The sequence below is a fragment of the Tetrahymena thermophila genome (assembly GCF_000189635.1).
Source record: "Tetrahymena thermophila SB210 genomic scaffold scf_8253811, whole genome shotgun sequence".
Classification (NCBI taxonomy): Eukaryota; Ciliophora; class Oligohymenophorea; order Hymenostomatida; family Tetrahymenidae; genus Tetrahymena; species Tetrahymena thermophila.
The window spans coordinates 204,256-217,787 of NW_002475923.1; the positions used below are offsets into that span (position 1 = coordinate 204,256).

The window sequence follows — 13,532 nt, forward strand, 5'->3', positions numbered from 1 at the left end:
TTTTAAAAAATGAACAATTATAATTTGGTATATTTTATTAAGAAGATTATTTATTTATTAGTTACTTTATTATATTTTTAAATAATGATTTATAGTTTTAGAATTAAAAAATTAGAATCAAAATAGAATAATTTTATAAATATAAAATATATTTAATTGAAAAAATCTTACTAATCCTCTAATTTCAAGGGCAAACACTTAAATGCAGATGTTTATTACTTACAGAACAATAGATATAGAGATGAGAATATAAATTCGTCTCAAACCTATATGAAGAAAATCAAATGTATAAAGAAAGAATTAACCAACTTAAAATTAAATTTAGCAACATTTAGTAATAAATTTTATTATTTAGCTGAGAAATTAATTTACCCTTTATATATACTTGATACTTTTAATTATAAAATACTTTATTTATAATAATATCTTTATTAGTTAAACAAACATACTTATTTATTCAAAAAGAATTTAAAAAATGTTTTTATTTTTAATGATTAGTTTCCTTGAAAAAAATTTAAATAGTAAATTAAAAAGAACTATTATGCAATAGTTTGAAATTATATTTAAACTTGAAAATTTTTTATTATTTCTTGTGATATAATATGATAATTTTATTTAAATATATTTTATTTCAAATGATGTTTTATGTCTAAATAAATTTATTAGAAAAGGATTTAAGAAAAATCTGATTTTTAAATCATTTAAAAGATTTATAATTAAATTTATTAATAACTAATAATATATGATGTAGACTTATATTTGGAGAAGATTTCTATAATTAATCTTGTGAAATAAATACACTTTTGATACTTTTAATTGTAAAATATTCTATTTCAAACGATTCTTTATTGTTAGATGTATTAATTTATTTATTTATTAGATAAGGATTAAAGATATATTTAATTTTTAAATGATTAGATTTATTGCAATTTTATAAAATCTCTCTTATTAATATAATACATGCATATTCTATACTTTTTATTATAAAATATTTTATTTCAAATAATCTCGTTTAAGTAAAATTCTATTTATTTATTTATTTATTTTTTAAAAAAAGACAAAAGTAAATTAGACTTTTAAATAATGAGATCCTTGTAAAAAATGTAAATGATAAATTATAAAGAACTAATAAAATACGATGCAAGATTTACAGTTAATGTAAGAAATTTTATTAATTAAATATCGAATTTATCATCTTAATCAGAAATTATTCATGTTTTACTTTAAATGTGTTACATATTTAACAAGAAAAATTATTCTGTAAAATAACTTTAGTTATTTATTTATTTGTTTATTAATTTAATTTGGAAGTAGACATTTAAACTGAATTTTAATCGAGTGAATATAAGTAGAAAAAAGACTTGGCCATAATTAATATTATAAATCATAAAAAATTAAAATAAAATAATCACAATTTACATTTTTGTTTAGAAAAGCTAAATTAATTATAATGGATAATTAAAAAAAGATTTTAGTACCTATTGCTCCATGCTTTGAGGAAATAGAAGCAATTACTGTTATAGATTTATTCCGCCGTATAGGAGCAGATATTATAGTAGCATCTATCTTGAATAAATCTGAAGGATTAGTTGTTAAAGGTGCTAATGGAATATAAATAATATGTGACAAAAACTTAGAAGAGGTGATTGATTAAGATTTCGATATGATAGTCTGTCCTGGTGGTATGCCTGGCGCTTAGTATTTAAGTGATTGCTAAATCCTAATTTAGAGATTAAAGAAATAGAAAGAATAAGACAAGTATTATGCAGCTATTTGTGCTGCGCCTTTTGTTATCTTTGAAAAACATGGATTCTTAAATAGCTAGGTTGCAGGAACTTGCCATCCTGGATTTGCTGACAAGTTAGCAAATCAAACTAAGGTAAATCTAGATGTAGTTGTTTCTGGAAAGTGTGTCACTTCTAAAAGTGCAGGAACCGCGATGGATTTTGGACTTTAACTTCTCAGATTACTGTATCCAGAACAATAAGTTCTTGATGTTTTAAAAAAGCTAGTATATACTAAATGAATTAATTAATTAATTAATTAAATACAGATAAAACTACTTTTGTTTTTGCTATTTAAATTGCTATATATCTAGGCTATTTTTATAATATTATTTTATATTTCTATTTTTCTGTTTTGTTTTATTTATAAGTTAAATATGAAATATTAGGAATAATTTGAAATAATTATATTTAAATTTTTATTATATTGTTAGAAAAACTTTCAAACAAATTAAAATAAAAAATTATTTTTAAAGCTATTATGTATGATCGGAGTCTAACTTTTTATAGGCAATTTATTTCACTTCTAAAGTATTTGTAATAGTTAATTTCGTTTATAAATTTTTAATTGAAAATTAATAAACATTTTTAAAATTGTTTAAAAACTCTTATTAAATATATTTAAAAATAACGAACCATTTTAAAATATTTTATTTTTAAACATTGTCTCATGTTTTTAAAATAAATCTAGTAATAATCCTGTTATTTTTAATAAATAATAATGAATATTATTAAAAGGCAAGGTAACAATAATTATTATTAAAAGACAGATAATAATAACTGCTTTTAAAAGACAGATAATAATAATTGCTATTAAAAGACCTATAATTATAATTATTACTAAAAGACTGGTAATTATAATTATTATTAAAATGCTGATAATTATAATTATCATTAAAAGACAGATAATAATAATTGTTATTAAAAGACAGATAATTATAATTGTTATTAAAAGAGAGATAATAATAAAATAGGAAATAACTACTTAAAAGTTGGAATAAGCTCGTCATTAACTAAAAATAGAATATGTACCTTTATCAAGCAAGTTAATTAAGTAAATAAAAAATATCTATAGAATAGAAAATTAAAATAAACTATAAAAAATAATATAAAAATTGAAAAAATCTGATCATCAAATAAATAATATCTTATTAATCAAATGCAAACAATTTATTATTATTTATAAAGTTAAAGATTTTAAAGAATTAAAATAAACAAACATAATATCTGATCTAGAAATAAGGAAAGTTAAAAATGGAAGATCAAAAAAGAATTTTAGTTCCCTTAGCTCCAAGCTTTGAAGAAATAGAAGCTATTACTGTAATTGATTTATTTCGTCGTATAGGAGCAGATGTTACAGTTGCATCAATTTTAAACAAAAGTGAAGGATTAGTAGTGAAAGGCGCTAATGGAGTGCAAGTTTTATGCGATAAACATTTAGATGAAGTAGTTAATTAAGATTTTGATATGATTGCATGTCCAGGAGGTATGCCAGGGGCATAACATTTAAGTGATTGCTAAATTCTCATTGAAAGATTAAAGAAATAGAGAGAATAAGATAAATATTATGCTGCAATTTGTGCCGCTCCATATGTCATATTTGAGAAGCACGGATTTTTGAATAGTTAAATTGCTGGAACTTGCCATCCTGGATTTGCTGATAAACTTTCCAATAAATCTAAAATTGACTAAGATGTTGTTGTTACAGGTAAATGCATAACTTCTAAAAGTGCAGGAACTGCTATGGATTTTGGACTTTAGCTTCTTAGATTACTCTATTCTGAATAAAAAGTTCTTGAGGTATTAAAAAGATTAGCATATAGAAAATGATGAAAGAGTCTTTGATTGACAATAGCATTTTAACAAATCAGAGAATAAATCTAAAACAAAATAAATGTATTTAGTTTGTTATTAAAAACATTTTTCTATTTTTTATACAATTTAATCTTAATAAAAATACTTAAATACATTCAATATTAACTATTCATATAGATTTCTAATAATATAAGTTATCAAAAAGATTATTTATTTTTTGCATAAAAAATTTAATTTTAAATGATCAGACAGATAGATAAATAGATAGAATCAAAATTTTTAAAAATATTTTTTTTGTGAAAATGTTAATTATTCTAAATCTTTACTTAACAATTTCTTTCAAAAAATTCCAGAGTAATATTTTAAATACAAATTAATATTTCTTTATTTTTTTTTTATGACTAGCTATCTTCTTATTAGGGATTATTGCCTATTTTATATAAAATCTATAATGAGTTTTTACGAATTACTATAAACACTTGGATCGAATTTTGTCTTTTTATTAAAATTGATAAATGATTGATAAAAAAAATAAATTATTATTACTAATTATATATATTTATAGTACCCTATGAAACAGCCTTTTTCAAAGCTATACTCTGAAATTTTAGATATTTCTAAATAATATGGATAATATTTAAGATGAAAATCTTACTGTTGCATATATGTAAAGCTTCGAATATATATAATTTAATAATACATAATATGACAATAAAATTATAAAAAGCTTAGATCGTTCTTGGTGAAGAGAGGACTTTAATTTTTAATGTTTTTTATATTTAATAGGCTATTAATTAATTAAAAAATATTTTATAATATTCGCAAATATAAAAACAAACAATAATAAATCAACCAAAATTTAGGTTAAATTATCCTATTACTAAATATATATTATAAAATAAAACATATTGTATTTTAATCTTCAAATATTTTTATATTTATTATATATTTTTTCTCCACTTTTTTATAATTCTCAAAATAAAATTATAAATTGAACTAATCTTTTTGATTTAAGGCACTTGTTTTATAATTTCAATTATAATTATTATTCATTGACATAGTTTTTACTTTATTATAAAATAGCATAAATTACTAAAAATAATTAAATAAAAAAAACAAAAGTACTATAAAAAAGAAAAATAAATTTAATGGAAAGCTATCAAACAAACTAAAAGAGATTTATTCTAAAATAAATAAATTATTTTTTACCAAAGGTGAAGTGCCAAATTTGATAGATTAGCACAATTTACTAAACCAGAGACTAAGTCTGAAGCACCAATTTCACCTATAGGATTCTTACTTTTTGAATATTGAAGAAAAAATATAAAATTAATTTGTTAATTACAAGGAAAAAATGAAAAAAATATGAAAAAAAAGAAAAGAAAAATAAATCAAATAAAAAAATATCAAAATTAAAAGAGCTTTATTATTTTAAAACTCATTTTTAAAATTAAAAATATCACAATCTAAAATAAATAAACTGTTTTTACCCAAGGTCAAGTTTCAAATTTGAGAGATTAGTACAATTTGCTAAAGCAAAGCCTAAGCTTGATGCACCTACTTTATTAATTTAATTCCAACTTTTTAAATATTAAAGAAAAAATATATAATAAATTAGTTAGTTAATAGAAAAATGAATAAAATATATGAAATAAATTAATTAATAATAAAATCAAAAGTTTAAAATAAAAAACGAGTTAAATTATAAAAGAAAGAAGGAGAAAAAATTATGCACAATAAAAAAGAAAAATAAATAAAACAAATTAAAAGATGTTGTTTTAAATTTATTTTTAAAATTATCACATAGTAAAATAAATAAACTGTTTCTACTATAGGCTAAGTGTCAAATTTGAGAGATTAGACAATTTGATAAACCAGGACCTAAGTCTGATATGCCAATTTCACTGATTTAATTTCAGCTTTTAATAATTTAAGAAAAAATATAAAATTAACTAGTTCGTTAAAAGGTAAAAATGATGAAAAAATATGAAATGAATTTATTAATAATAAAATCAAAAGTTGAAAATAAAAATAATATTTAAACTAACAAAGAAAAAAGAAAAAACCTAAAGCACAATAAAAAAAAAAAATAAATCAAATAAAAAGCTATCAAATAAATTCATTTTTAAAATAAAATTAATTAGTTGGTTACTATAAAAAAATGAAGAAAAAATATGAAATTAATAATTAAATCAAAAGTTGAAAATAAAAAAATCAGTTAAATTAACAAAAGAAAGAAAAAAAAAACAAGCATAATAAAAAAGAAAAATAAATCAAAAAAAAGCTATCAAATAAATTAAAAGAATTTTATTGTTTTAAAATTAAAAATATCACAATATAAAGTAAATAAATTGTTTTTACTCAAGTTAAAGTGTCAAATTTGAGAGATTAGTCAAATTTGCTAAAGCAGTACCTAAGCTTGTGATACTAATTGTACCAATTTAATTATTACTTTTTAAAATATCGAAGAAAAAATATATTATTTACAAGGATAAAATGAAGAAAAAATATTAAATCAATTAATTAATAATATATAAAAAATTTTGAAGAAAAAAAACACAAACACCGTAAAAAATAAATAAATTAAATGAGCTTTATTGTTTTTAATTCATTTTTAAAATTAAATATATCACAATATAAAGTAAATAAACTGTTTTTACTGAAGGTAAAGCTTAAAATTTGAGAGATTAGGGCAATTAGCTAAAGCAGAACATATGAATGATGCATCAATTTCACCGATTTAACTATTACTTCTTAATATTCAAGAAAAAATATAAAATTAATAAGTTAGTTACTATAAACAAAATGAAGAAAAAAATGAAATGAATTAATAAATTAAAAATAAAACCAAAAGTTGATATTATAAAAATGAGTTAAATTAACAAAGAAAAATGAAAAAAAAACTCAAGCACAAATTAAAAATAAATCAAATAAATAGCTATCAAATAAATTAAAAGTCAAAATTATTTTCAATCCATTTTTAAAATTAAAAGTATCACAATCTAAAATAAAAAAACTATTTTACCCAAGTTCAAGTGTCAACTTTGAGAGATTAGTGCAATTTGCTAAAGCTGAACTTAAGTTCGATACACCAGTTGCACCTATTTTTTTCTAACTTTTAAATATTGAATAGAAAATATATAATTAATAAGTTAGTTAGCAGAAAAAAATGAAGAAAGAATATGAAATGAGTTAATGAATTATAGAATCAAAGGTGAAAATAAAAAATTAGTTAAGTTAAAAAAGAAAAAAAAACACTAACACAATAAAATGAAAAAGAAAAAGAAATTAAATAAATTTAAAGTGTTTTATTGTTTTAAATTCATTTTTTTAATTATTTATCACAATCCAAAACAAATAAACTGTTTTTATCAAGTAAAAGTGTTTGAAGCAAAAATGGATGAAAAATATCAATTCACAAAAAAAGAATAATAGATAAAATTAAATTAAAAGTTAAAATAACTAAAAAATTATTTTTTGAATAAGAGTAAATTTATATGAAAATTTCGAAGAGAAAAATTATATTATAAATTAATATTTCTATAAAATATATATGTACTTAAAAATATAGTAGAAATTAGAGATGCGTAGTCAAATAAAAATAATTTTAATTAAGTACACTTTTCTGTTTTAGTTGAGTAACGAGGGGAATATATAAAATATTTTTAAATATTGTCTAATTCCATTAGTTTTTTATCAAATAATAATTGATTTTATATTCATTTTCCTGTTTTCAGACTACCCCACCTTTACAACAATTTAGGATTCTAAATTTTAATAATATGAAATTACATTAATTATAAAAATCACCATTGGCCAGAATGAGTATATTGGATGGAAGGATAAAAAATTAACTGGCTTAATAATACTTTTCTTAAAAATACATAATTTATCTGAATACTTAAAATAAGTAAATTTTAAATTTATTTTATTTTCAAATTAAAATACTTGATTAAGGAGCTTGCTTCTTTATTTGTTTGTTTATTTGAAATAAGGAATTTTAAAAAATAAATGTAATTATTAAAGACAATATAAATGAGTTAAATATTAAAATTAGACCTTTAAGTAATGATGATATGATGTATTAAAACATAGTTTAAAGTAGTTTAACCGATATAAAATTATAAAACTTGAAATAAATTTTAAAATAAATGATAGTGAATATAAATATATTAATATAAAATTAAAAATAAATTGATTTAGTTGAGATCTTAAACATAAGTAAATTCTAAGTAAGTTGAAGCAGAAGAAGAGTTTATATAATAAAATAAAAAAAGAAAATAATAATATTTTCTTCTTCTTTTAATATTTTAGAGGGAGGACGAACTAAACTGATATTTTCTATTTAATTGAAAATCAAATCAAATATATATTTAATTTGAAATAAATTAATTACTTTTAATCGAATGTATGTTATGTGATTGACTTACTGACTCACTGTTTATTGTTAATAGAATTCTTATGCGATATATTTAATGATTAGTTTCTAGTTCGATTTAATAGTAAGAAAATAGGTTTGTTAAGCCAAGTAGTTAAGTAATAAGGAGGTTAGTTATTTTGGGTTAGTAGGTTTGAGTAATGAGATAAAAATCTGTGAGGATGAAGACTTTATGAGATGACTTGAAATAGATTTTATATTTTTAATCTTTGATTGAAGATTTTTGTATAATTTTATATAATTTATTATAATTTTTTGAAAAATGAATAAAAATAATAATTTTTGAACTAGAATTTAAATTTTCTCTTTAGATGTTTTTTGTAACAAATATCATTTATTTATATTTATCAGTTTTCAGCGGAGATCAACCTTTGTGTCTAGGAGAGAACCTTACTTGTTAGGGACGTTCTTGTTAGACTTAAATACATCCCAAAATCTTAATGTTTCATCTCCTGCTCCTGTGACAATTTTAGTGCTACAAGGACTGAGTCCGAGCTAGAGCACACGACATGTATGACCTGTAAGGCAAGCTATTTTTTATAGAGTAGGATATTTCCATACTATAATATCATTATCTTGGAATCCATGAGTGCTAACAAATTCGTTTTCATTTTTTGAAAAAACTAAATTACAGACTTAGCTGTTGACTTCAATGCAGTCTACTTGCTCGCCAAGCTAAGTGTTCCAGAAACGAATAGTTCTATCAGCAGTACCACCACCAGAAACCAGCAATCCATGCTAATGAGGAGACCATGCTATAGCTTTTACTCCGGCCTTGTGTTCCTAAAATTTATTTATATGTGTAGAAGTACGTAAAGACCATACAAAAAGTTTGTTATCGTTGCCTCCACTAGCTAGCATTTAGTGGTCAAATGACCATTTTAAACCGCAGACTTCTTGTTTATGTCCTGTAAACCTTTAGATACATCTCTTGTTAGAAGGAGTGGAAATTCTAATATCTGTGCAGAATATTGATTTATCCCTACTACCACTAGCAACGATGAAATCATCTCTCCAGGCAAGACTTCCTATTCTGTCTGTATGGAGAGGCAAAGAGTTAAGACGCTTTTGAGTATGCAAGTCATAAATAGAAATAATACCATTTGCATCTCCAACACCAAGCAAATTACCACTTTAACTCCATTAAATTGATTGAACTTTGTTCTACTCAAGGACGTGAGGACTTTAGTCTTGTATAAGGGGATTAGGGATTTTAGTAACGTCACACATTTTAAGAACTTAGTTATTTTAACCATTCCAAACATAAACAGTGCTTCCTAAAGCAACAGCTAGCAAATTGCGCTAACTCCAATCTAAAAGGTTCAAGTAGAAGTCATCGATTAATCCTGGTGCATCTAAAACTTTAATTTGGCTATAGCTGATCTGGTTTTACTTACGAGAGAACGATGAAGAATTGCTAGCAGAGAGTTATTCATTAATACGGTGCTGTGCCTAGGTTTTTTGCATGCTCAAAATCATAGATTCTAATCCATTGCAGCTATTTTCATTGTTTAGAAGCATGTTAGAATCTGGTCCATAAGGCAAAGCAGCAGATAATGAATTAGAGGAAGCAGCACTGGCTTTGTTTCCTTTGCGACCAAATTATTTATTGCTTACTTTAGAATCACAAAAATGCAATTTATTTTCATTTTTGCTATTATTCAACTCAAGGACATGTTTCTTATAAAGCTGGGCTATACTGATGTCGTTTTCATCATGTAAAAATTACCCTTTTGTGCTCTTCTACATCTTAACTTCATGTGCGCTGCTAAGCATGACATTATACTTAGACTGTTTTCTAGATGGAATGAAGCGGGAGTCACTCCAAGCACTGCTGCTAGTGCTGCAACTGGAAATGCTACTGCTTTGTTTGGCAAGATGCATGCTGCTGAAGCAATCCTACTAGGAAGGTATTTATTATTGATAGTGCTACTAATAGCTAGGAGAAGATAGTGAGTAAGAAGAGGAAATAGAAGTGCTGCTTTAGGAGCTGAGCTATGGCTGTAATTAGAAGTCAAGAGCATCAAACTAGTGCTATTGCTATTGGCTCTCTTCGAAGGAGAGAGAGGAAAGGAGGCTTTCGATATCCATAATAATGAGTAATTTTTTCGCTAAAAATGAATGAAAATTTAAATATAGGTTGTATTTAAATAGAAAGGATTGGCTAATAGAAGACTGATTGACTGACTCTCTATCTATCTATTTATCTATCTTTTTGTTTTTGACAATTTATTATTTGATTTTTTTGTGATTAGTAATTATTTTTATTTTTTTTAATATTCGCGGTAGATATAAAGATTTATTGATCAATAAATTTAATATCTTAGTAGAAAGAATGGTCCGCAATTAAATTATTTGGATGAACTGAGCCTATTTCATTAAAATAAAATAATAAAAACATTCCTCCTCGAGATGAATTATTTATTTCTAAGGTTTCTTTCTTCCTTTTAATTTGCCAATTAATTGATGATAAGATACAGTATATGCAATTAATAAGAATTTTAAATGTCCAAAATATGCATGCATGCATTCATTCATTCATTAATTATTTCTATGCAAATTATTAATTTATTTTTTTTAATTGATTCTTCAATTTACTCATTTTATTTGTCATTCATTATATTTCACTATTTAAATAATTAATATTTCCTTGTTATTTTTTTTTGCTAATTTAATGTATTTAAAATAAATAAAAAAGGTAAATACTAGGCCAATTTTCAAAATTCTATTATCATCATCTGATCCAAAATTTTATTAGTTTAATGCCAGCAATAAAATTGTGTTTTTGACGATAGCATACTATTAAATAGTTATCTCAGCTGGTAAATGCATATCATTGATTAATGTTGAAATCTTTCTATTTTTTCTATGAATAAATTTTTGGAGTTATTTCAAATTTAGAATTGGTGATGTTGTATCTTTATATCTTAAAATTTAAATTAATTAAGTAAATAAAAATTGATATATCTACATATCTCTAAATTTTATTTGACTCTACCTAAAATCATAAAATAAATTTTCAGCTATTTATTGATCAAATGAAATTTATTTTGATCATTTCTTTTATAATCGATACGAACAGATTTGCCTTACTCCAAACTAAAGAAACACATCATTCACATATTATTTGTAAATGCTACTTCTCCTATGTTAGTTTTATCAATCAAATAAAGGAGCCAGGCAGTAAATCTTATTCAAATCTAGTTTCTGAGGGATTTCTATATATTTTTACATGTTTCCAAAATATTAATTTTTAAATCTTAGGTTTTTTAAAATTTATTTCTTCCATTTGAATTATTTAATTTCTATGTCTTCCTTTTATTTCTTAAGTCCAATAATTTCTAAGAGAAGGAGAAAGAAATAATTATTAAATTAAACACAGAAATTGGTTGGGAAAAGAAATAAATTCCGATTACTTTTTAAATCCTAAAACAAATCCAAATTTTTTAATAAAAATTTATGCTATCCATATTGAAATAAATCTAAAAAGTAAAACTTATTCTTAATTTTTATTTTGAAAAATATCCATCGATCCATAATTTATTTAAAAAGCACCTTTTAATAGTGCAAATTTATTGCTATTAATATGACTAATAAAATTTAATTAAAATTAAATTTGGTTTTCCCGCGTTAAAACAAATAAATAAGCAGAATATTTCATTTATAAATACTTTTGTCTTTAATTAATTACTAGATTTCCACTTAAATAAATTTTAACCTGGTTTTTTATTTGATTTTTTATGTAATTTTATTTTATTCTTTATTTCATTTTTTCTAATAAATTATCACTTCACAATTCTTTCTCCAACCTTTCGTTTTCCTTTTTTAAAATTTAAATTTTTTATTGAGCTAACTGAATATAAAATTTAAAAAATTTATAAATTTCTAATTTTCATCCAAAATCTATCTATCTATCTATCAATATTGATTATTAATTTATTTATTTATTTTTAAAAATTTTACTTCCAATAAATTAATTATTCCAGTTCTGGATAATTTTTATTTTTGATATTTTCTTATTTAATGATGGTTTTTAATTCTGATGATAACCACATGCAATTTTTAACATTACCAAAAAACAAATAGTCTAAATGAACTTCGAATCTCTAAATTACAAAATTCAATAAAATTTAAAGTTATAATTTCATAATCATATTTAAAACGTATATTTATTCCTGCTAAAAGCATTTTCATTTAGCGATTTATTAGAATTACTTGCTAAAATTTTAAATTAAAACACAAACACTATTAAAATTTTCTTCATCATTTTATCTAAAAAATATTAAAAAATAAAGATTTTTAAAACTAAAAATTTTGTGATATTTCTAGCTTAATTTTTTATTTATAAATCTTAATCATTTTTATTCACATTTGCCAAGATTACTTTTATCCAAACATAAATAAATAAATTAATAAAGTTTTATTATTGATTCTTTTTTTGCTAGTAAATTAAATAAATAAATATCTTTATATCTTATTTAACAATTTTTAAAATTCAGATTTATAATAAAAGTATTTTATAAATCTTCAAAAAATAAATAGGTATTTAGACTTTTCAAATAATTTGATGAAGTAAAATGATAATAAAATCATATTTTTGATTTGTAAAGATATAAACTTTGTATTTTTTTTGCTTCTCCAACAAATATGCATAACTAAATATAAAAAGTAGTAGATAAAATGTACTTTTAAAAATATATTAAGTTAGTCAAGTTATATATATTACAAAAAATTTAAATATTTTAATATTATTTTATATCAAAAATATTTAAATTATAGTTAAAAACAAATTTGAACAAAATTCTATTTAAAAATTAAACTGATGGTAGTATTAAACAGTTTTGATTGAATATTTTACTAATTTATACCAAAATAAATTTAAAAATGCATTAGAATATTTTATTTATCAAAAATGTTCTATTTAAAACATTATTTTCAAATCTATGTAAAAAATGTATTGAAAGGTTTTTAAAAATAATTTAAAACTTTCCAAATTTTCTATGTTAACATTGAATAAAATTAATATTTGTAACCTAAGAAATACATATATTATGCATTGTTAAAATAAATTATAAATTGATATATCATTTAATGTAATTTTTTTTCAACTTATTTAAAGAGTTAACTTACTTATTTTAAATATCACATTTTTCTAACCTACACTCTATATTTTATTTGAAATTAAATTTAGTATTTTTTATCTTATTTACTTTTTTTGAAGTGGTTGTTTGCTAGATTCCTTTATCTAAACTTTTGCATTTCTTATAACAATAAATTAAAAATTTTATTAGTTTAAAATATATTATTTAGTTTGATCTCTTGTTTTATCTATTAAATTTTGAAGTTTCTTTTACTTAATCATTATTTTGTCTTCTAACTAAATAGATAAATTTTCTTCGTATCTAATTCTAATTCCTTTTTAATATCTTCTATTTCATGGAATTTATATAATATTTTAATAATAAATTATATTTTTTAAGATTTAATTTAATTTT

At 21.5% G+C, this 13,532-nt stretch overlaps 6 protein-coding genes across 6 annotated transcripts; 3 read left to right on the top strand and 3 right to left on the bottom strand. All coding sequences in view use genetic code 6, as the record gives it.

Moving 5' to 3' along the window:
* Window positions 1-1,450: 1,450 nt before the first annotated feature.
* TTHERM_00526580 (DJ-1/PfpI family protein) lies at window positions 1,451-2,026 on the top strand (the record flags this gene model as incomplete). Its single annotated transcript, XM_001028069.3, has 1 exon — window positions 1,451-2,026. One exon carries the CDS (start codon window positions 1,451-1,453, stop codon window positions 2,024-2,026), a length of 576 nt encoding a protein of 191 aa, XP_001028069.1.
* A 1,012-nt stretch (window positions 2,027-3,038) lies between these two features.
* On the top strand, window positions 3,039-3,614 carry TTHERM_00526590 (DJ-1/PfpI family protein; the record flags this gene model as incomplete). The annotated part of the gene is made up of 1 exon (XM_001028070.3): window positions 3,039-3,614. One exon carries the CDS (start codon window positions 3,039-3,041, stop codon window positions 3,612-3,614), a length of 576 nt encoding a protein of 191 aa, XP_001028070.1.
* A 3,180-nt stretch (window positions 3,615-6,794) lies between these two features.
* TTHERM_000526608 (transmembrane protein, putative) lies at window positions 6,795-7,100 on the top strand (the record flags this gene model as incomplete). The annotated part of the gene is made up of 1 exon (XM_012801083.1): window positions 6,795-7,100. One exon carries the CDS (start codon window positions 6,795-6,797, stop codon window positions 7,098-7,100), a length of 306 nt encoding a protein of 101 aa, XP_012656537.1.
* A 433-nt stretch (window positions 7,101-7,533) lies between these two features.
* TTHERM_000526609 (transmembrane protein, putative) lies at window positions 7,534-8,371 on the bottom strand (the record flags this gene model as incomplete). Its single annotated transcript, XM_012801084.1, has 2 exons — window positions 7,534-7,940; window positions 7,996-8,371. 2 exons carry the CDS (start codon window positions 8,369-8,371, stop codon window positions 7,534-7,536), a joined length of 783 nt encoding a protein of 260 aa, XP_012656538.1.
* A 20-nt stretch (window positions 8,372-8,391) lies between these two features.
* On the bottom strand, window positions 8,392-10,128 carry TTHERM_00526610 (eukaryotic translation initiation factor eIF2A; the record flags this gene model as incomplete). Its single annotated transcript, XM_001028072.3, has 1 exon — window positions 8,392-10,128. One exon carries the CDS (start codon window positions 10,126-10,128, stop codon window positions 8,392-8,394), a length of 1,737 nt encoding a protein of 578 aa, XP_001028072.1.
* Window positions 10,129-13,141: 3,013 nt separating this feature from the next.
* On the bottom strand, window positions 13,142-13,475 carry TTHERM_000526629 (hypothetical protein; the record flags this gene model as incomplete). The annotated part of the gene is made up of 2 exons (XM_012801085.1): window positions 13,142-13,201; window positions 13,248-13,475. The coding sequence occupies 2 exons, from the start codon at window positions 13,473-13,475 to the stop codon at window positions 13,142-13,144; spliced, it is 288 nt and encodes a 95-aa protein (XP_012656539.1).
* Window positions 13,476-13,532: the final 57 nt, after the last annotated feature.